The following is a 23,605-nucleotide window of genomic DNA, read 5'->3' as shown; positions in this document are numbered from 1 at the left end:
AAACATTAATCATTATCATTCCTATTTTCATGTGTATGGACAATATTTACAATGGAGTAAAAAATCTAAAATTATCAAATCTACATTTATAAAAAAGATCCCTCTCTATAAAAAAGATCCCTCTCTATAAAAAAGATCCCTCTCTATAAAAAAGATCCCTCTCTATAAAAAAGATCCCTCTCTATAAAAAAGATCCCTCTCTATAAAATTCTTAACATGTCATATACTATGTCACTTAAAATCAACAAACTGAGATCAAGAAACAGTGAGATTAATACTCTAAAATCTGAGGTCAAATAAAAACTAACAATAGATCATGATCCCTGTTTGTTCCCAACAACTTCTCACTACAGACATACTATTGTAAATTCAGAAATTATTTGGATGTTTTATCATTGTGAAAAATGTGACAGAGTTATAATCGCAATAATTTAAACTCGCATTTCATAATTTTTTATATGAATAAAATCACATTTTAGTCTAAAATGACAAAATTGCAATAATACATGTAAATGCACACAGTAATTTCTGAATTAACAGTATTTTAGTACAAACATATTGAATCCGGATATATTGAAAGAATTAAGGAGCTATGAAATTTCCAACGAAAGACAGTACATTGACCATTTGATTTTTTTTTAATTCTAATGTTATTGAGTTATCATGAAAATCCATAGAGTAATCCATTACTTAATGGACACTCAGGTTGTTAGAGTACCCCATTGGAATATCCAAAATATCTTATAATGAAATCTAATTATATTATTAATAGCATTACACCTTACAAGTGCTAAAAAATAATGTTATATTTTAACGGAAAATTTCATTTTTAAAAACGATTTTAAAGTAAGAAACAACAACCTAGCCAATGATGAAAACGTAAAGTCAGGATACAAAGTACCCAAAATATAAAACATTACAATAGTTAGTTGAAAGCAGTACACTGAATATTTACATGTCATGGTTTTATTAAGTTGTTCAGCTAGAAAAAAAAAATGTTTTATTGATAAATTTTAAATCTCCCGGATATTTCTGGTTTTATTTTCAAATGATAAGTAGATGGTGGAGTTAATAGTTTTTGTTCCCACAAAAAAGTAAAATTTTAAATTTGTTGATAAAACAAAATGATAAATGTCTAATTTGTATTTAATTAATTCATGTAATTCATTCTAGATATTAAAGAAATTAATATTCAGATGAATGAAAAAGTCACTTATTCAACTTTTTATAATAATGTCATCTAAAATATTGTTTGCTAGTTTGAATCTCGGTCTATTTCTGTAATTCATTCTTACATACTTTTGATTTTTTAACCCTGTATGCGTACATTGCCTATGTAAATTTTAAAATTGTTTGTATGCACATTGAACGACAAATTTATGTGACGTATATAATTTTTCTGACGTCAGACACTCAAATCAATCCATGTGTTCGTAGATAGTAGATGTTTTTGTGTCCTGTTAAATTGTTCCTTTTAAAAGTTTAGGATTCTCATAAATTCTATGTATAACTTTTGGACTAGTTTGAATCTCGGTCTATTTCTGTAATTTATTCTTACAAACTTTTGATTTTTTAACCCTGTATGCGTTCATTGCCTATGTAAATTTTAAAATTGTTTATAATCCTGGCACTTTTGATAACTATTGTATGCACATTGAACGACAAATTTATGTGACATATATAATTTTTCTGACGTCAGACACTCAAATCAATCCATGTGTTCGTAGAAAGTAGATGTTTTTATGTCCTGTTAAATTGTTCCTTTTAAAATTGTTATACGATGATGACTGATGTACCCATATTTTGACTATTTTATTAATTGTGACTGTTTATTTAACGCATCATGTAAATGTAGCGGAATTTGATGAGACTGTTATTAAAGTGAGAGGGTTAGCGCTATAGAACCAGGTTTAATCCACCATTTTCTACATTTGAAAATGCCTGTACCAAGTCAGGAATATGACAGTTCTTGTCCATTCGTTTTTGATGCGTTTTGTTTTTTGATTTTGCCATGTGATTATGGACTTTCCAAATTGATTTTCCTCTGAGTTCAGTATTTTTGTGATTTTACTTTTTGCTTCTTTGAAATAACCCAAGTCATTCAAATAACAGTGTTTTTTTTATACATCATATCAAATTAAAATCCCTTTACTTGATTTATTATATATATCTAATAAACAAACACAACCTTAACTTAAAAACATTTAAGAAACAATCAATATCTCTAATTTCAAAATGTAACCAAAACATAAGGTAAATTTTGTATGAAATTAGATTATCAATGCTAATTCACTTGAAGCTGATTACCTTACAAGATAGTATGGTATTGTGTTTGTTCAGCTAGTGAAATCTTTTCAAGAAGTGTTCAAAAGTTTATATTACTGGTTAAACCATGTTTTTTTTTGCATTTGAAATTTTAGTTTTCATTAATTCTATATTTCTATTTAAAATACATTGGAAAGCATTATTTTGATAAGAAATAACATTGGAAACTCCATAAAGAGTGCATAGAAAAATATAAATCTGAATTTTACAACATTTATAATTTCATACTGACAAAAAAGCAGTTCACATGATGAAATTTGAAATGCTTATAACACTCAATGGCAGGAATTCCTCTGATTAAATGAGTGGATTTTATACACCAATAACTGACTCATTGAGTTTTTATATAATAATACAGAACATAAAGAATTAACAGTCAACATTAAATCTGAATCTTAGAAGAGTCCATCTGTTCTTGAATCAACATACTGTGGATTCATTATTATTCGTTGGATACCAATTTTCATGGGTACAGGTGAACCTTGAATTCAAATGTTCAACAAATATTATATTTGCAATAGGTTTTTGTCTACAATCTTAGATTGACAAAACCATGAAATCAAATATCCAAGAATATGCAATTTTTCATCAATCCACAATAATAAATGAATCCACAGTACAAAACAATGAATATCCTTTGTATATAAGTTATTACACAAAATCTGAATGGAACTCTGGTTTTGTTATATTTTCATAATTAAAATGAAGTCCTCAATAACAACAGTTCATTTGTACTTTAACAACAAGTAAACATTTTAACACAACAAATATTTTATCCATTAAGTATTTGTTCTCTATAACAAGCACCGACTCAATAAATAAATAAACATTTCCATATTTAGCTGCCATTTATAATAGTATGCCACTCTTTGTCATACTGTGTCTTTAGGTTTTGATGCTAATAATAGTTCTTTCAATCTCTCTGGCGTTGGCCCCCATCGTGCAAAACCAGCGTCATTTTGTAAAAATATAACTAATGTTCCATGAGCAGATTTCATATTCACTTCCTCTCTGAAAAATCAAAAACAAAACAATACTTAGTATAAAAAAAAGAAGATGTGGTATGATTGCAAATTAGTTTACAGTTAATTTTTAATATATTTTATAAGAACCGATAATTAGGTTGTCTGCATATTGATATAAATATGAAACTTTTTGTCAAGTAAGCGCAGTGAACAAGATCACAGAAGCTTTATATTGTGTTGAACAGCTGATTTTTACAATCTCAATTTTATTAAGAGTGATAAGCATTGTTAACTATTTTCAATGAGTATTTAAGAATTCTGACCACATTTTATGTACATAAGTTTGTTTTTTTATTTCACTTTTCTTCTTTTAGATGCATACACCAGCATTTATGAACAAAACATACTTTTATAATCTATAATACTAAAATTACGAGGTCCAATTTGTCAGCCGTCATCACGTAAAAACGACGAATCAAAGAATTCAACTTTATATATAACTAATATAGTACAAAGGTATAGATTAAAAATTACACCACTCCAGGCCCTTTTGTTTTCCACGTAATTAATATTGCCAATAATTAAGAAGTTCCAGGTCGAGTCCGATACCGATACCAATCGTATATTTACCTGTTACCTATTACCTTATCTGTACGTTCCGCATCTGACAGGCGCACCACCAAACGGTGTATTCATGATTAATATGCTATATACACGGGTCATAATCACATGGTAACGTTGACCCTACTAAATTGTCAAATTGTTACCTATTGTAGTGTTTTAATCAGTAAGATTTTCTAAGATAACAATATGAATACTAAAAATCTGTACTGAAAATAAGGCGCATAGGTACAGTTTTTGTTAGCGGGCATGACGTAAAACAGCAAATCAAAGAATTCAACTTTATTTATAACTTATATAGGACAATGCTGTTGATTAAAAAATACTCCATTCCAGGACCTTTTGTTTTCCTAATAATTAATATTACCAATAATTGATAAGTTCCAGTTCGACCGGTTCAAACAGAAAGATTTGAAAGCAGAGAAAACTGTGTATTTTATAATCGGCATGACTTTATCAGATGACAAAACTAATACTAAAATAAGGCTTGCGCATAGTTATATACTTTAATTCAGTCACGGAACCGCGATATCACGGGTGTGTTCTAGTATCATATAAGATATCCAGACTTCTTCTCAAACCTTCTTCTAATGTTTTTTTTATCGACAGATAGCTAAGACATCAACAGTTTCTGTAGCCATGGAGTTATTAAAATAACATTCTATATTAGAATCAATATCTGTAGATCTACCGTATAGTGGGTTATTTTCGCAGGTGTAAAATTTCACGATTTCCATTGAAAAAGGCATATGAAATATTTTGGCAGGTATTATTTTGGTGGATTCAAAACTTTTATCAATACCTTTGCATGTACACTTTTAATTTGGAGATTTTGTTTTATCTGTGTACATAAGCGAGAAATTTACACCCTACGAAAATAACCTGCTATACGGTATTATCTGGTAGAAATATGGCAAATCACATTATACATTTAGAAGCAGTGTAGTAAAAGTTTGAATGGGGGTTTAAAGATTTTTCTTGCTACCTATTGATGAATTGAAAGTCTTCTGTGCAGATGTTGTGGTTCCTTATCATAAATGTTTCATTTTTTTTTGGCTACAACTATCTACTTACTTTGGACAAAAATGTTGAAACCCTTGTCTGTACTCATGGTCATATGCAGGTAACGTGACTTGTTTTCTTTTAAATCTACAAATTAACAATAATTGAAAATACATTCCAACACATCAGATGTAAAATGTGTTTACAGGCACATCTATGTTCTATGAAAATGGGATAAAAACTTTAATTCAGCATATAATTTATTTGTATAGTTATATCATTGTGAACATGTGTACTTAGTTTCTAGTTGATGTAACCACGAATTCATGATTATTAAGCTTAACATTAACCTGAAAATATACTGATTAAACAATATAATAATTTGATGTTCAGTGAATGACGAAGAGACCAACATCAAAACTATATTTTGGCATATAATTTATGATGATGTATACACAGTTTTTAGTTCATGAAATCACAACTTCATTGTAAACTTCCCTAACAAAAACACTTTAACCTAATACTAGATGCAAGCAGATCTTTTAGGTTCTAATTTTGTTTGATTGTTTCATTGACAAATAAACTACATTTCTATTTATTCATAAATGTAACACTGAATACCTGCTGGATTCCAGTCTGATAAGAGCTTCTATAGGAGGATCCCTCCATTCTGGTATAAATACAATGAATGATAATGGCTCATGTGATTCGGTTAATAAATTCTGAAACATTAAAAAATTGTATTAGATTTTAACACAGATAAAACAGAAAGAAAGAAACCATAAAATTTGCTTTGACAAAAACAGTTACAATTTTTAAATATGAATAGTTGATACTATTATCAGATTTTATAGTAATAATAAAGGGCATGTTAATTTTCCATTCAATAACTCTAGTATAATTAGAAGCTTCAAACATACCTCAAAGTGGTCAACCATGGACTCCATCAATTCCTCACAGAATGGAGGATTGGCTTCAAATGATCCACTCAAAGGATGGAAATCTAATACGGGTCTGAAATGGAATCAAATAATAAATATATTTATAGCTGACAATTTTGGAATAGAAACAGATTCTTCTGAAAGTGTTAGAAGATTGCAGTGGGTGCTTTTAATCACTGAAGATTTTTTGATAATCAATTTCATTTCTTCTTATGGTGACAAATTCGTTTGCCAAATATTGTAAATAAACAATTGCCATACAAGTAGGAGGTTTAAAACCAGATTTGACCTACCAAAATTCTTCCAAAATGCCTAAAACTACAGTTTTTTTTTTCACTTGTTCCCTTGGTTGATAACATTTGATTTTGACAGTTTTCATGGACTACCCTGTATGAATTTACATTGGAGTTCATTTTTTTTGTCAATGTCTTTTAAAAAGTATTGCTGCAACAAACTTACTTGCTAATTGTTTAAAGTCTTTTTAATAAGGCATGCATTTGTCATGGTTACAAGTTGTTCTTTGGTATAATGTTACAAAAAATCCATGCGTAACTTGAATAATTTCTGTCTCAGAAAACATTTTTATTTCAGACATATACACACATATTTAAAAATTACCCTCTAGATCCAAAATAGCCATCAGTGTCTGTAAATGCTGAACAATATTGTTTAAAATAAGAGTTCAAAGGTGAAGCAAAACATTCAAATGTCACTCCAAAGATACGATGTAAACATTCTAATATCTGTATTGACAAGGCTCCCTGTAATCCAAACCCTTCTGAAGCTTGGATACCAAATAATGTCTGAAAAACAAAAAATAGATTTTATTTTTCAATTACCGGTACTTTTGTTAGGTAAACGTTGGGTGTTTCAATGAAAAGGATATAAGGGTAGGAAGTATTTCAAATTCTCCTTACACAAAAAAATCAATGTCACAAACATAATTTATTTGATAAAATGAACTAAAACCATAAACGTCCTTCAACTAATAACTAGGACTTAACTTTCTTCTGACATCCATTTCAATTCAAATCATAAGAGTTCAATTTTTGTGCATCATTGTATGATTTATTGTGTGTTAACTATAGTGTTACTTCCTTATAAAGATTATTCCTTCATAAATATTTTTAACACCACCAAGAATGATATTGCATTAAAAGAAAATGACTATGGTTACTTACATGATATCTTCGCAGTAAACACCATACTCTTGCTAAGTAATGGTCAAACCGGGGGTCATCTCGAGCATGTATTTTATACAACTGCTCCTAAAATTATATTTTACTAATATATTAGACAAATGTTCAAAAGATAAAGTAAAAAGTATGAAAACAATAATTTTTCAGTCTTTTACAATATCTCCAAAATTCATTTAAGGTGGTACTCAACACTTTCACCAAAATTAATTTGGCTCGTTTAATTTTCATAAAATTTTATCAAAGTATTTACTTTGACCCTTTAACAAAAATATAAAATTTTCTAAAATTTTTAACCAACTGGTTTAACAGAAAAATTACACTGGTTTGTCAAACACCAATTTTGATCATTGAGAAGCTTAATATTCCTTTTACAACACAACGTAATTAAAACTTTTAGCTGACTTTACAGAGTTATCTCCCTGTAGTGTTAGGTACCACCTTAAGCACACAGTTGCTTTTCTTTTAATTGATTTGATCACGAGAATGATGTCAATGTGTAACAAAGTAAATGTCTTTATTGATTGCAACAAATTATATTGATAACAGCATTTAATTATAGTATCTTACAAACTGACTTCACTGTCATACATTTAATGTCAACAAATATAAGACTGATGTTCATACCATAGTCTGGTATCTAAATATTATCATACAATATATGATTACTAACAAGTTTAAAGAAATGAGGACTGTTAATCCGCAGACTTTCTCCTTTGAACTTCAATGTATGGACCTCATTTTCATTTGTCATTTCAATAATTGGTAATCTGGGCACTGGTACAATCATCTGAACAGGATAACATAATACTTTTCTTTTGGGCGGAACTGGTGCCTTCGGAATTTCTGAAAGATATAAACGTCATAACTGCATTATACCATAAAAGATAAAAAAAAACTGTAAAGGAGCAAGAATGAAGCCACATTATTTGCAGTTTCAAATTAGTATTCTTTTTCAATGACCAGAAATCAGTTATATAATTATAGAGTATTGTTAATCTAAACTGATATGATTATTGACTGTACTAAGACCGTATTTTGGTAATTTCTGTGTCATTTGATACTTTGTGTAGAGTAGTCTCATTGGCAATCATATCAAATCTTCTTTTTTATAGCCTCACAATGTTTTGATCCTTGCTTGATATAGGTCTTAATGTGAGAACCATATTCATTAGGAGAGTTGGGTGCTTGTGTACCAATGTGTGGTCTGTTGTATTGTACTGATGATTCCTTTTAATGCATTTGTCTTATCCTCAAAACATACAAACTCAATGACAACATCTGAACAAACTCAATTTGCATTAAACGGGTAATAAATTTCATAACAACCTTAAAGTGCCCCCCCCCCCCATGAAAGGAAATTAAAATTCTTAATAATCCCCTGAGTAAGTGGTAGCAGTCAAATTTCTTTGTTATAATACCCACCTTGGATATTGTTTTCATTCATAATTTGCCAATGTCTTTCGTGAAGTTTTTTCACAGTTTCCAAACACATATTATAAACTTTAGTACAGATTCCCTCAACAGAACTTTTTGCTGTCTCTGTTAAATGTGGCTGACATTGTCTCTTCAGATGAGCTAATCTTTCCTAAATAACAAAATAATTTGTATAAATAATTTTATATTGAAATATATAGAATTAAAAGATAACTATAATGTATTTAAAGCTGGGCCTATGTAAAATCTAGGTTTTATTGTCACAACTTTTTTTACTTAGCAACCTGTTACAGATACCGGCAAAATGATAATTGCAACAGAAATGAAATATCATGTATCACTTAATTATAATACTTCAAGTCAGTAAATTACTATTTCTTTTGACCAACAAGTACTGCAGAAGCTGTTAATGTCAATTACAATTTACAGCACTGATTTAGCTTAACTTATTTTGACAATTCCCTGTAAATCTTTATTTTGAATTGTATAAATGTTTTTAACGCCAGGCACGGATCCAGACTGGGGGTTCCATGGGTTGGAACCCCATCTTTATTTTGGACGATCAATGTATTTGAATGGGGACATGTAATTGGAACCCCCCCCCCCCCCCCCCCCCCCCTTTGTCCTGGGTTAGGAACCCCTCTTTTTAAAATGGCTGGATCCGCCCCTGAACGTAACAGCATTGATAATGTCCTATAATCAATGCTAAACCAAATTCAATATATTAAAATCAGTTATAAATACTGATAAAGCATATCTTAGAATTGTAAATATGCTTACCAAATAATCATCATAAGCAGCGCCCCCTGGTCGTCTTAACCAAGAAAATGTTTCTTCTACATTCCATTTAACAATCTTTCTGCTGTCGGGTGTTGCACTCCTGTAAAGGTCAATATAATGGTATATGTATGACTGTTGCAAATATAGGCAACAAACAAATACAATGTAACACATAAAGCACTAAACAATACTGTTAATTCACAAAGTATTGCCAGGTTTTTATTATTGAGACTGGGTGAGTAATGCAATAATAAGAAGTTAAGAACATGCATTCTGATATCTGATGTATCTGTATGCAGACTTTCCTGGATTTATAATATTAATCACCCATTCTTGTCCTTTCTTCAAAAAATATCAATTATAAAATGCATGAAATTTTAAGAAAGAACTGGGACCTAGACATGTTCTTACAGATTAAAATGACCCTTTTAATTTAAATTCTATGATGAACAATGAATATTGTATCATCTTCTTATGTTTATACTGAAGAGAACACATGAGAGATTTCTGGGGCTTTTTAGTGACTATGCAGTATGGGTTTTAATCATTGTTAAAAGATGTGCAGTGATCTATAGTTGTAAATTTCTGTGTCATTTTGGTCTCTTGTGGAGAGTTGTCTCACTGGCAATCTAGCACATTTTTTTTTTTAAAAGTATACATAAATCACTTTTTTCAGTTGTTTCATGTTTTAAATGTCAATACATGTGATAGAAATGTTCATATTGATTAAAACCATGTATAACAAGAATGTGTCCCCAAAACATGGATGCCCCCATCTGCACTATCATTTTCAATGTTCAGTGGACCGTGAAAGTGGGGTAAAAATCTCTAATTTGGCATTGTAATTAGAAAGATCATATCATAGGGAACATGTGTACTAAGTTTCAAGTTGATTGGACTTCTACTTCATCAAAAACTACCTCGACCAAAAACTTTAACCTGAAGCGGGACGAACAAACAGACAAAAGGACACACAGACCAGAAAACATAATGCCCATAAATGGGGCATAAAAATTTAACATAAAATATATAATGCCACTAATGTTTTTGAAGAGGCAAATTGTTTTAAATTTTGGCACTTTACTTCAACAAACTTTTGTAAATTGTTTTTTTTATTCATACTGATGAAAAGAAAACCTCAAAATCAACATCTAATTACAACTATAAACCTGTTACATTATACAGCTATTGATCACCTATTAATATCTTCTGAGTCACACATTTTTCATTTATTGACAAATTAACCTTCAAGTTTAAATATTCCTACTTTCTGACACATACTGTGGTTTTCAAATTATCATGATTAATTAAAAAAAGAGTTCTAATGTTCCCCGGTTGCACATATTTAAAGTATCAAAAGAACAAGGGCAAAAACTAAAAAAAAAGTTAATTTTTTTCTTTATAACTTTTTCAATATCTTTGATAACTGAAGGCTTTAGAGAAATTCAATGTGATTACCATGATACTATTTCTAAGGGGCATAACTTGTAAAAAAAGAGTGTAAAGGACATTGCTGATAAAAACTATGATAAAAGTTTCATAAAAATCTGGCAAGAATTATACAAATGAGAGTGCTAACAATGCAATTTTCATTTTTAATTAATGTTTCCAAGGGGCAAAACTCTTTTGAAATTAAATGATCGGTACTGATTTTTGAACTTGTCCAAGATATTGCTTATATAAACCAATGATATATGTTTTATAAAAATCAGGCAAGAGTTGTGAGAACGCCAAAAAGACCTGACAAACTTAGGCTCAGTGTTTCTATTCCTCTCTCAACCTGTTGGGCAGGGGGCAAAAAATAGTTTTAAGTGATTTGTATTGCAAGAAAACAAATCCTGTTTTATTTGAATGGTACCAAGGAAAGAAACTTGAAAAAATAGGAAACCATCTATAAAAGCAATAATAGAAGTGTTCTTTTACTTTTCTTGAAGTTGTACAAAAGTACCTACACTGATTTCCAATGTGTCTTCCCTCTAGCCCATGTAAGTTTATACGGGACAGACCACATAAATAAATGGTAAATTTTCAACACATTAAAGCCAGGCTTCTCCAAAAATATTTTTACAAACTAGCCTAAAGAGCTTCTTTTATCTTCACTATCCCAAACCAATATTTACTAGTAATCAGGAATGGGATAGTGACTAAAGGTGCAGACTTAAGAGTAACCATTTAATAATGGCTGTAGTGCACTTTACCTGGTTTCAATCATTTTCTTAGCAGCTTCAGCATATTTGAACAATTGTCGTCTTACATCCCCAGAGAACTTTGGTTTGACCAGTTTGACTGGAATATCATTCATTATTTCTCTGTACATGGATTGTGACACCTCAGGCATACAGTTAGACGGCAGCATGGGATCTGTTCCTTTATCTATTACTTTTCTCTCTAACAACCATCTGTTGAATGACTCGTGTGGAGCATCAATACCTAAATCATAATCATAAATTAATACTTAAATAATAATTATAAATCAATACCTAAATAATAATAGTAAATCAATTCCTATTTAACGATTGTATTTGTAGAGCAAGTATTTTCAATCCTTTCATTGTAAGGTTAATTCACACTTTCAGCATAAGAACTCCTTAATTTTGTCATCTTTCTGGGTTATTTTTATACTACATCTTTACATAGCTTTGCTTATGATACCACTTGTTTCAACTTAATGAAACTGCTGCCTTGTTTAATTTCTCACAGCCATTTTTTAAATATAAAAATACCAATTATCTCCCTTTTCCATTTTTAAGTCAGAGTTCAAGCTTTGAAGATACAATGTACAATGTATAGAAGAAAAACAACATTATGTATGTGACTGTCCCATGTCAAGAGCTTGTAATTCAGTGGTTGTCGTTTGTTTATGTGTAACATATCTGTTTTTCAGTCATTTTTTTTTTATATAAAAACTGTTAGTTTTCTTGTTTGAATTGTTTTCCATTGTCATTTCAGGGCCTTTTATAGCTGACTATGCGGTATGTGCTTTGCTCATTATTAGTGTTGGATAATCGGTTGAAATTACCAATCGATTATCTATTACAATCGGTTGACAGCAACCAACCGACTATCGGTTATAATCGGATCATAACACCTTGCCCTCTTTTTTTAAAGGAAATCATGCATTTAGTCTCATTGTACTTGTCTAATGTGTATATCCATATCATTGCAGAGTTTATATACCAGTATTCATATTTGATCTTTTGTTTCCATTTCATATTCTGGCATAATAACTACTAAATTATAATTCTAGTACATTTGATAATTATCTATTTAGCAGTTAAAACAATGAATTAATAAGAATCAAGATTCATACTGAACATATTTTATCTCATAATTACCAACAGTGACACTAACATTTCTAAATTTCAATGGTGAAACTCGCAAAAAAAATTCAATAACATAGCTGTATGAACATTTGGATGCTTCAAATTAGGAAAAGATATATAAAGTTTTTTTTAACTTTTAGAAATTTAAAATTACCAGAAAAAAATAAAACAATGCATTTGCATTTTACAGTAAACATGGGTATTAAGCCAATGTCTGTTAATTCGTGTAGAACGCTTTTATTACTTTTGTAATCATTATTTTCTTTCAATTGTGTCATTCGTGTGTCGGAACTTATAATTGCAAGAATGCGGAATTTTTACATAGTTGAACCGTTTCCGATTCGTGATTGTTATATTTTTATAAATGGCGGACAAATTTCGGAAAATTTACAAAAGTAAACGATGTTTGGCAAGCAATCTGGAAAGGAATATGACGTTTTTGATTCTACAAATGGATAACACATTAAACAAAGGCTACTTGCAACACGTTTTAATGAAGCAATGGAATTATTTTGTCTAAAATCAGAATTATTTGTACGCTCTCAAGTAACAAGTACCGGAATTGAAAGAAAGTATTTCATACAAAGTTATTAATCTTAAATACCATTCCATCAATCTGCAAATGCTTTTTGTCACGTTTATAAAGAAGGAAATTAGTTATTTCTTTAATTATAGGATGTATGACATTGTTACTGTCATCGACTGATATTTTTTGTTAATATAGTTTGACTGCGCATATGAAATGCAAACAATAAACGGACCTGAAGTTGACAAGCTCAAAATCCGGAAACTTTAACGACAATCGATTGAACAAAATCCCAATCGATTATCGACATCGCCAGTCCCAACCAACTGATTTCCGACTTATTCCGATCATCGGAACAACACTACTCATTATTGAAGGCCATACAGTGACCCACAGTTGGTAATTGTTGTGTCATTTTGGTCTCTTGTGGAGAGTTGTCTCGTTGGCAATCATACCACATCTTCTTTTTTATATCTTCAATCTTTGCCAATTGATTATACAGCTTTTTTTATGAAGAACTGTTGTATAAATGATAAAATAACAAAAATATATACCTTCTCTTGAATGGCACAATTCTTGGTAATGTTGCCTCAGTTTGGCTGTTAACTGGGCTCGTAGAGATTCCATTTCTGGATGTGGTGGAGGCAGAATACATGGGCTTCTTTCATATATTACTGCATTTGTAGGAATTTCAAAGTTCCAAAATGGACTGAAATAGGAACATTTGTAATGTATACCGGTTATAGAAATAATTACAATTATATCTTTAAATTTTAAACAGAAATCCCTTCATTTCAATCAAACCAAATTCATTTCAATTTTTTTCGGTCACATTCTAAATAAAGTACCAGTAAGGAGTCATGATTGACCTCTATTAGAAAAAGAGGAGAAAACTCGAAAAACACAACATTTGCATGATCTTTAAGATGAAATGATTGTGAATAACAATACAGTTTCTGCACATCCCTCAAACTTTATTATTAATTTTGTAAATTGTAAAGCCATGTTTTTTATAAACCTGTTAGGTCCTTACAAAGTTGTGTGTTCCCTGTATAAATGTTTTATTTCAGGTAAATCAAACTCACTGTTTTACACTGTTCAAAATCACTATTTGTAAAACTTATTTTTCAATTGTGAACCTTCTCTTTAATAAACGTGACAAGGGGATATCTGGTCATCATTTCAAGAAAACTTAGCTAAAAATTCACAAAATTGTGAACTGTAGGGAGAAACAGATGGAATACTTAAACAACTACTACTGAAGGTATAGTCAACCATTTTGTAAACCAGATGCTCCGCAGGGCGTAGCTTTATACGACCGCAGAGGTTGAACCCTGAACAGTTGGGGCAAGTATGGACACAACATTCAAGCTGGATTCCGCTCTAAATTTGGATTGCGATTAAATAGTTGACACAGCATAGGTTTCTGACACAGAATGAATGTATTCAAATGAACTTAAAATTTTTGTTTTCTCTTAGAGCAATTCACTATGCTGTTGAATATTAATCCTCTCAAAAAAATGTTTGAAGAAATTTTCTTTTTATTTATGAAATTCAAATGAGAAAAATTGAACCCAATTTTTCAATCACATCCCCCTTTCCCTTATTCCAAAACTAATTTCAATTAAAATATTCTAATGGAGTTTGCAACAATTACTACTCATTTAAATACATCATAAAATATTAAGATGTAAAAAAACTGCTTGTTATCACTGAATGGTAAAGATTATTTAAATTTATCAGTTGGTAGTAAAAAGTGAATATACACTGTATATTGTATATAACAAAGATTTAAGTTGATTCTGGACAAAGAAAGATAACTCCAATTAAAAAAATTCTTGCAGATATTTCTTGCTTACTTTACCGGACAAAGAAAGATAACTCTTAATTAAAAAAAAATTTGCTATTTCACAATATTGTGAAATTAGATATTTCTTGCCATTGCACAATACTGTGCAATTGAAAAGACTTGCTATTGCACAATACTTAATATAATAATTTTAGATCCTGATTTGGACCAACTTGAAAACTGGGCCCATAATCAAAAATCTAAGTACATGTTTAGATTCAGCATATCAAAGAGGCCCAAGAATTTGATTTTTGTTAAAATCAAACTTAGTTTAATTTTGGACCCTTTGCACTTTAATTTAGACCAATTTTAAAACTGGACCAAAAATTAAGAATCTACATACACAGTTAGATTTGGCATATCAAAGAACCCCAATTATTCAATTTTTGATGAAATCAAACAATGTTTAATTTTGGACCTCGATTTGGGCCAACTTGAAAACTGGGCCAATAATCAAAAATCTAAGTACATTTTTAGATTCAGCATATCAAAGAACCCCAAGGTTTCAATTTTTGTTAAAATCAAACTAAGTTTAATTTTGGACCCTTTGGACCTTAATGTAGACCAATTTGAAAACGGGACCAAAAATTAAGAATCTACATACACAGTTAGATTCGGCATATTAAAGAACCCCAATTATTCAATTATGATGAAATCAAACAAAGTTTAATTTTGGACCCTTTGGGCCTCTTTTTCCTTAACTGTTGGGACCAAAACTCCCCAAATCAATACCAACCTTCCTTTTATAGTCATAAACCTTGTGTTTAAATTTCATAGATTTCTATTTACTAATACTAACGCTATGGTGCGAAAACCAAGAAAAATGCTTATTTGGGTCCCTTTTTGGCCCCTAATTCCTAAACTGTTCGGACCGAAACTCCCAAAATCAATACCAACCTTCCTTTTGTGGTCATAAACATTGTGTTTAAATTTCATTGATTTCTATTTACTTTAACTAAAGTTATTGTTCGAAAACCAAGAATAATGCTTATTTGGGCCCTTTTTTGGCCCCTAATTCCTAAACTGTTAAAACCAAAACTCCAAAAATCAATCCCATCCTTTCTTTTGTGGTCATAAACCTTGTGTCAAAATTTCATAGATTTCTATTAACTTAAACTAAAGTTATAGTGCGAAAACCAAGAAAATGCTTATTTGGACCCTTTTTGGCCCCTAATTCCAAAAATATTGGGACCAAAACTCCCAAAATCAATACCAGCCTTCCTTTTATGGTCATAAACCTTGTGTTAAAATTTCATAGATTTCTATTCACTTTTACTAAAGTTAGAGTGCGAAAACTAAAAGTATTCGGACGACGACGACGACGACGCCAACGTGATAGCAATATACGACAAAATTTTTTTCAAAATTTGCGGTCGTATAAAAATCTTAACATAAAATTTATAATTTCTACCTTAAAGTTTAAAGTGGTTTTGACAAAAATAAGCAAAGACCCATCAAAACAACATCTGATAAACAAATTTAATAATACTTTTAGATATTTGGATGATATTTTGGCTCTCAATAATGACGACTTCAGTATGTATATTAATGAAATTTATCCTGGTGAACTTACTTTAAATAAAGCTAATACTAACAATGACCACTGCCCTTTCCTCGATCTTGATATTTATATCACTAACGGAAAGCTGAATACTAAAATTTATGATAAAAGGGATGATTTTTCATTTCCTATCGTTAATTATCCGTTTTTAGATGGTGACGTTCCCTTGTCACCATCTTACGGTGTTTATATATCTCAACTTGTACGATTCGCTCGTGTATGTAACAATGTTTTAGATTTTAACGAGAGAAATTTATGTATTACTGAAAAATTATTACACCAGGGTTTTCGATATCACAAACTAGTCAAAACATTTACTAAATTTTATCATCGGTATAAAGACATCATTCGTAAATATAGCTCAACATGCAGACTTTTTATACGTTCAGGTATTTCACATCCAATTTTTTATGGAAATATTCTTTATAAAGCACAAAGGTGTCAGTATTCACCTCATAAACTTACAAAACCTTTGAATAGACTTATTAAGAAGGGGTATAATTACGATACTGTTGTCAAGTCATTAAAGATTGCATATTTTGGCGTTAATATTGAGTCACTGATAAGGTCTTTGCGTCGGAACTAAACACATTTATTCTAAAAACAGTTGTTGGCATGACACGGGTTATGTTCTTCTCATATATGTTATGATGGTATGATACTAAACCCCTTACGGGAAGGATTGTGCCTGATGTTCATTTGATGAAATCATAATCTTTCAGTCAGTTTAATTGAAGTCTGGAGCTGGCATGTCAGTTAACTGCTAGTAGTCTGTTGTTATTTATGTATTATTGTCATTTTGTTTATTTTCTTTGGTTACATCTTCTGACATCAGACTCGGACTTCTCTTGAACTGAATTTTAATGTGCGTATTGTTATGCTTTTACTTTTCTACACTGGTTAGAGGTATAGGGGAGGGTTGAGATCTCACAAACATGTTTAACCCCGCCGCATTTTTGCGCCTGTCCCAAGTCAGGAGCCTCTGGCCTTTGTTAGTCTTGTATTATTTAAAATTTTAGTTTCTTGTGTACAATTTGGAAATTAGTATGGCGTTCATTATCACTGAACTAGTATATATTTGTTTAGGGGCCAGCTGAAGGACGCCTCCGGGTGCGGGAATTTCTCGCTACATTGAAGACCTGTTGGTGACCTTCTGCTGTTGTATTTTTTTTATTTTGGTCGGGTTGTTGTCTCTTTGACACATTCCCCATTTCCATTCTCAATTTTATTTTTTCTAATTTTTACCTGTAAGTAAATGGTTTTTTAGGTGAACTATCACCAACATCCCCACTTAATCGTCTTTTCTCTCCCACTTGAGGAGGAGGAATGTCTGTGCTGGGGCGACACAAACGTGTATCTGTACTGCTGGGAACAGGTGCAGGATGATCTCCTCCAATCCCTAAAGGATCCGTCAGTAAATTAGGGGACTGAAAAGGTAATCTAAAATTTACACATGTGGCAAGTTTTATATTCTTTAACATGTTTTTAACGTGGCAAGATTTATATTCTTTAACATGTTTTTAACTTGCCATCGCCTTTAAACTCAATCTTGTTATCTAAACATGTATTTATTAAATTACCAAGGATAGTTTTGGGCTCATTTTTTAAATTTCAATGGCTTTAACAACAGAAAACTTGATACACAAGTGTCATTTTGTTTTAATTGATGTCTCTGTTGAAATTTCTTGGCTACTGGGTAAATTGTTAAGGTTCATCTGAAACAATCAGGTGATTAAACTGATATCTAAGATGAAGATAAGCACCATATCGTTTGCAATTAACTGGCCTGCATTTCACAAGAAATCTAACAACTAAAATTGATATTATTTATGTCTCAAGTCCTTTATTGAATCAAAGCCGAAAGGCCAGATCTATAAGGTTAGTTATAAATTTGCTAACAAGAAACTTACTCCATGACCCGACTTCAACTGTGGCATTTCCCATAATGATTCATTGGTTAATTTATTGAAGAAGTAAGGTTGCTGTTCTCTCTTACTCCAAAATCTCCTCCATCCAGCTTGCAGTAATTCTACTGGTAAATCGTGTACAGGGTCAGGTGATAGGGGGCCAGGAGATATTGGCAGTGAATCTTGACGTTCTACTGGTTGATGATTGGTTACATTTATATGAAGAGGGTTCTTCTCCAAATGTTCAGCTACATTTTCATCTTTATCTATTGTCTTTGTTTCATGATTATCTCCTTTTCCACCATTTTCAGTAATGGGCTTTACTTGTATATCCATTTGTGTGTACCTTTGAAAAATAACATAGATTATAAATGTATATCGAGTCATCAACATCTAAACTTTTTTAAACAATGCAAATGCAAAAAACTCAAATATGCCATGTACATGATGTATGCTGAGTTATTTTGTGATTCGGCAAAATTACAATAAGGTCTACATGTATGTTACATATTTTGTACCTTGAATGAATTGAGTACAGGTGATTCAAAATGGAAATATTATAACTTGAGTCATTTTGGTGCCATACAATGTCTAAAGAATCCCACAAATACAACTTGTCAGATGTTCATTTCTTATACATTTTATGTTCATTTTTTTATTATAAATTAGATGCTTAAGTGTGAGAACATATTGAAAACCAAAGCTTCTTTAACAATGAGGATAGCTTATTTGTTGATACATTTGATGTTTGCCCAAGAAGGATGTGTTGATGTAGAACCCAATTCACCAGCTAATTAATAAGAAATATTTAAACACCAAAACTGACAACCCAGTTCATTTGCTACCATTGTCCCTTCAACAAAAATACTATATATGCTATCCAGACCATAAGTCGTCCTTTATATTTTTACATGAAATTAATAAAATATCATGCCTAGTATAATGGGAAATAATCATTCAAAAAAAGAAATTATGTTGATTTAGCAAACTATAGTGACATCATGTGAACACTTGAGGATCTTTATCTAGTTATATACATGTACAAATGTAGGTTCCTTCTGTTACAGAATTTCTTTATATTACGACAAGCATTGGAGTGATGAAAAGTTTTAATCAAATATATATGGCAATGAGAACTAAGGCTAAATGGAACTCAACTAATATGTTTAACATCAAAATACTTTTAAGGGAGATCAGATGAATCTGAAGTTGAACATATCGAAACTATGGGCCAAGACTTAAAATGAAGAAGACTGAAATTGGATGACATCATGTCAAGCAATTATCTTTTATTTACCCAGATCAGAAAAGAAACTAAAACAATTACTTTGAAATTCATAATTATAGACTAGCTATATATAGTCCCATAAAGTCAGTATATTTCACTAAAAAGGTCCAACAATCATACTTTGTTGGGTGCATTACTTTATTCAAAGAAATGTAAGATGATAACAATAATCAACATTAATCCAGCAGGCAAATTATAAGTCAAAAGATTGACTAATTTTGCTCTCACAGTTAGAGACTAAGAGAGCTAGGGTCGGCATCAGTCAGACAAGTTGTTTAGTTAAAGTTTTCATGATTCAGCAAAGCATCAATAAAGTACCTTCTACTTAAGTAGTATTTCAACTATGTAGATTATTTTGCAATAAAAATTAAACTACATTTTCTGTTAACTTTCGCAATCAAGCAAAATATGCATCAGAAAATTTTGACAATGCTCCTGACGCTATCGCCATTTGTGAAAACTGACAAGGGTTACTGCAAATTTAAAATTATTTGGCGAAACGAAATCATGAAAATCACTATTTATTAAATATTTTCTAGATTATTTCGAATTTAACAATTATGAACTATATACACTTTTTAAAATCAACTAGAATAATAACAAACTGACTTCATTTTTACACATTTTTAAGGTACGCATATATATTATTCGTTTCTTTAATCGGAATTTTAAATTTTTACTAATTTGCATAATTTATGTGGAAGCGTAGAAAGTTCCCGGATATGTACACAAAAATAATACCACGTGTGCTAAATCATACACGTGACATCTGGGTCCCAGACCGTGTCCTGCTATTACAACAATCGGAACAACTCGGCCTTTCTGATTGCACGAAGAAGCTATTGTACTGCGTAACGAGAATGGCCGAGTAGTTACGATTGGCTATTATTCGCTACTGACCCCATACGGATCCATAGAGGGTTAGTAAAATCCATAGGGGGTGATTCCGTGACCCTCTATGGATCCGTAGGGGGTCAGTAGTTAACCGTATAACGAATTTATCGGACGCTGGACTTTTCTGCGTCGTTTTGTTGAAAAATAAACAATAAAACGCAACAACATTAATAGATGACGTCGCCATTAACGCGTCATGAACCCCCTATGAAACCTACTAACCCCCTACGGTCTCATAGGGGGTCACCATGTGACGGCGTTTAACCAATCACAACGTGATAATTCATCTATGGTCCGATAATACAACATACATGTATGTCACGGTATCATATCACGGTATCATATCTATTACAAGCCATTTCTAAATAAAATGTAAAGCTGAACAAAACATAATTTTATGAAACTAGGTGCGAACACATGCAGTAGTGGATAGGATAAAGCGTTAAAGGGGAACAGTAGAGTTAAAAATAAAAGATCAATATAAGATTTTTTTCTCTCACTATAAACAGGATAAACAAGGATTTGTATGGTAAAATTTTACTATACAAATCCTTGCTATAAATGACCAAGTGAAATAAAAATGTATTTTTGAGTCAAATCGGTGAACATGAATTTGACAGCTAGTGCTCATTTAAATAATCCAAATAATCAGTATTACTTTGGAATATTGCATCATACATCAGTCTTTTTCTATCTTAAGCAATATTGCCTAGCAGTATAATTTAACAGGCATATAATTGTGATTTGAAAAAAATGCAGCGATAAAGCGGCAAGGAAATATATCGATTAGGCCTACCTTAGCTGTATTTGGCAACACTTTTAGGAATTTTTGGTCCTCAAAGCTCTTCAACTTTGAACTCGGTATTTTAAACCGGCATTTTTTTATTCGAGCATCACTGATGAGTCTATTTTTTAGACGAAACGCGCGTCTGGCGTAAATATATAAAATTTTGATCCTGGTAACTATGATGAGTTTATATCTACAAGAAGTAACACAAAAAGTTTACACTAATATATAGTTGTGACCATAAACCACATGCGGTTACTTAGTTTTACTTTATCAATGTATTTGAAGATGGCAACAATATTTCCGAGTCCTTGTTTTATAGAAATGTGCAGTTCAATATCCATTATATCCGTATACTGAATTGTTTCTCTGCATCTGTCTTTCCGACTTGTTTCTTTATTCAACACATCATGTTACGAGAGAAATTATTTTTTTACGAAATTCTGAGGTAGTAACACACGGAGCCTGAATCATGCATGGTGTCATCATCAGGCAACTGGAATCCAACGATAATTTATCGAAATGCCAGTATATCAGAAAGGAAAGATCATGTGAGCGCCGGTTAAATTTAGTACCTAGTAGATGAAATAATATAGTGATGAACACATGGGACTAGATTTAGTTCGGTACCTAGCAGATGAAATAATGTAGTGATGAACATATGGGACTAGATTTAGTTCGGCTTTGACAAGGCTTTGTATATAGCCACGTTCAGCAAAGTTACATATTTAATTAGTAAATACGACTGCTTTGGCATGCAAAAGATGAAAAAAATGAAGTGGATAGCCAGCTTCCTATCTGAAAATACACTTTCTTGATTGAAATTAGCCATTTCACTGACTGCAAATTCTAAGGCCGGAGTACATTAAGCATTAAAGTCGAGTTCCCCTTCTCTTTCTGTTATATATATATTAACGACTCTCATCAGTGGCGGATCTAGAAATGTTCATAAGTGGGGCCCAATGGCTGCCTAACTTGAGGGGGCCCGATTTCATCCCGCCTCAGTGATTCCCTAAATAAGCAACCAAATTTTTTTCTCAAAAAGGGGGGGGGGGGGTCGCCTCTGCTCATTAGTCAAGTCACATAAAAAAAAATGCATCAAAGGCCAGGTTATTTCAAATGATTAATAAAGGAACCCTTCATGATCGAGCGTGTCTGTTGCTATTTCAACAAATAAAGTTCCAATAAGAAATTTATGATAAAAAATGTGAAGGGATCATATCTTGCATGATAGATATAAAACAGTCACCAAAGTTTTCTGAAAACTGTTCAAAGCAATTTTGACCGAGTTATTGTCCGAAAACTGTGAAGAAAAACCGTGCGGCATTTGGATGCAGCATGGTTGATACAGTTTGCCCCGTTAATGAGGTATTAAAACTCACATAGAATTGCAGTCCCTATTAATATGGTAATAAAGTAGAAATTTATCATTCATGAAGCAACATTTAAATATCAAGCTGGTACTAGGGACCGCCGCTTTTGAACTTGCATTCAATGATGTGAGAGGTATATATGCTGAGTGTTGAAGGCCTCACTGTGACTTTAATATGAAGAACAACAAAAAAATCTTGGAGTCAATTACCGTTCTCATAAGCAAGCATACCAAATAGGGCAAACAATATAATGGAAACCATCTCTTCATGACACATGTTCCTTTACAGTGCACATATAACAGGCAGTTATAGTTTTCTAGTTTCAATTGTTTAACATTTGTAATTTCGGAGCCTTTTATAGCTGACTATATATATATATATGTGGTATACGCTTTGCTCATTGGCAATCATTCCACATTTTCTTTTTTTTAAACTTTTTTCCACGGCCTTCTTTTTTATACATACTGATTTTGTGTCCTGGCTGGATACGCCATGTCCTTTATTTTCTACTTTCACATTTTTGTATTATGATCTACATTATAAATGATATAAAAAAGATCGGTCTGACCGAGCGAAAAAAATAGTCAGACATACAGTGCTACTGAGGTTTTTTTCAAACTGATTTTTTATTCGAAAATATAATGGAAAAACGCGAAATTTCACTGTCAAACAGACAAAAAATAAAACAGTTTGACACACTATGCAACAATGAAAAATATAACAATCAAGTGTTACAATTTGATAAGGCAAACGAAAAGAAACTGAAGAAACGGATAGAAATCCAGCCAACTACGTCGGTTTTTTAAAAAGCTAGTACTTTGCCTACAAAA

The 23,605-nt window shown here is 31.4% G+C and overlaps 1 protein-coding gene across 1 annotated transcript; it reads right to left on the bottom strand.

Moving 5' to 3' along the window:
• Positions 1–1,498: 1,498 nt before the first annotated feature.
• LOC134702460 (mRNA (2'-O-methyladenosine-N(6)-)-methyltransferase-like) lies at positions 1,499–20,183 on the bottom strand. Its single transcript, XM_063563362.1, has 14 exons — positions 20,040–20,183; positions 18,437–18,779; positions 17,772–17,953; positions 13,671–13,825; positions 11,466–11,697; positions 9,268–9,367; positions 8,476–8,638; positions 7,724–7,896; positions 7,036–7,122; positions 6,473–6,657; positions 5,834–5,927; positions 5,535–5,635; positions 4,986–5,060; positions 1,499–3,336 (listed from the first exon to the last, which is right to left on the bottom strand). Exons 2-14 carry the CDS (start codon positions 18,767–18,769, stop codon positions 3,198–3,200), a joined length of 2,019 nt encoding a protein of 672 aa, XP_063419432.1. The 5' UTR covers positions 18,770–18,779; positions 20,040–20,183; the 3' UTR covers positions 1,499–3,197.
• Positions 20,184–23,605: the final 3,422 nt, after the last annotated feature.

Source organism: Mytilus trossulus, unplaced genomic scaffold, assembly GCF_036588685.1.
Source record: "Mytilus trossulus isolate FHL-02 unplaced genomic scaffold, PNRI_Mtr1.1.1.hap1 h1tg000463l__unscaffolded, whole genome shotgun sequence".
NCBI lineage: Eukaryota > Metazoa > Mollusca > Bivalvia > Mytilida > Mytilidae > Mytilus > Mytilus trossulus.
This window is presented reverse-complemented; position numbering and strand designations above follow the sequence as displayed.

What these genes read in the sequence shown, in the direction of transcription:
- LOC134702460 (XM_063563362.1), bottom strand. Translation starts at nt 18,769, where the DNA reads ATGGATATACAAGTAAAGCCCATTACTGAAAATGGTGGAAAAGGAGAT. An exon ending in CCATGGTTGACCACTTTGAG is followed by an intron (nt 5,636 to 5,833) that starts GTATGTTTGAAG and finishes TTAATGTTTCAG; the next exon opens with AATTTATTAACCGAATCACA. An exon ending in ATCAGACTGGAATCCAGCAG is followed by an intron (nt 5,061 to 5,534) that starts GTATTCAGTGTT and finishes GTTAATTTGTAG; the next exon opens with ATTTAAAAGAAAACAAGTCA.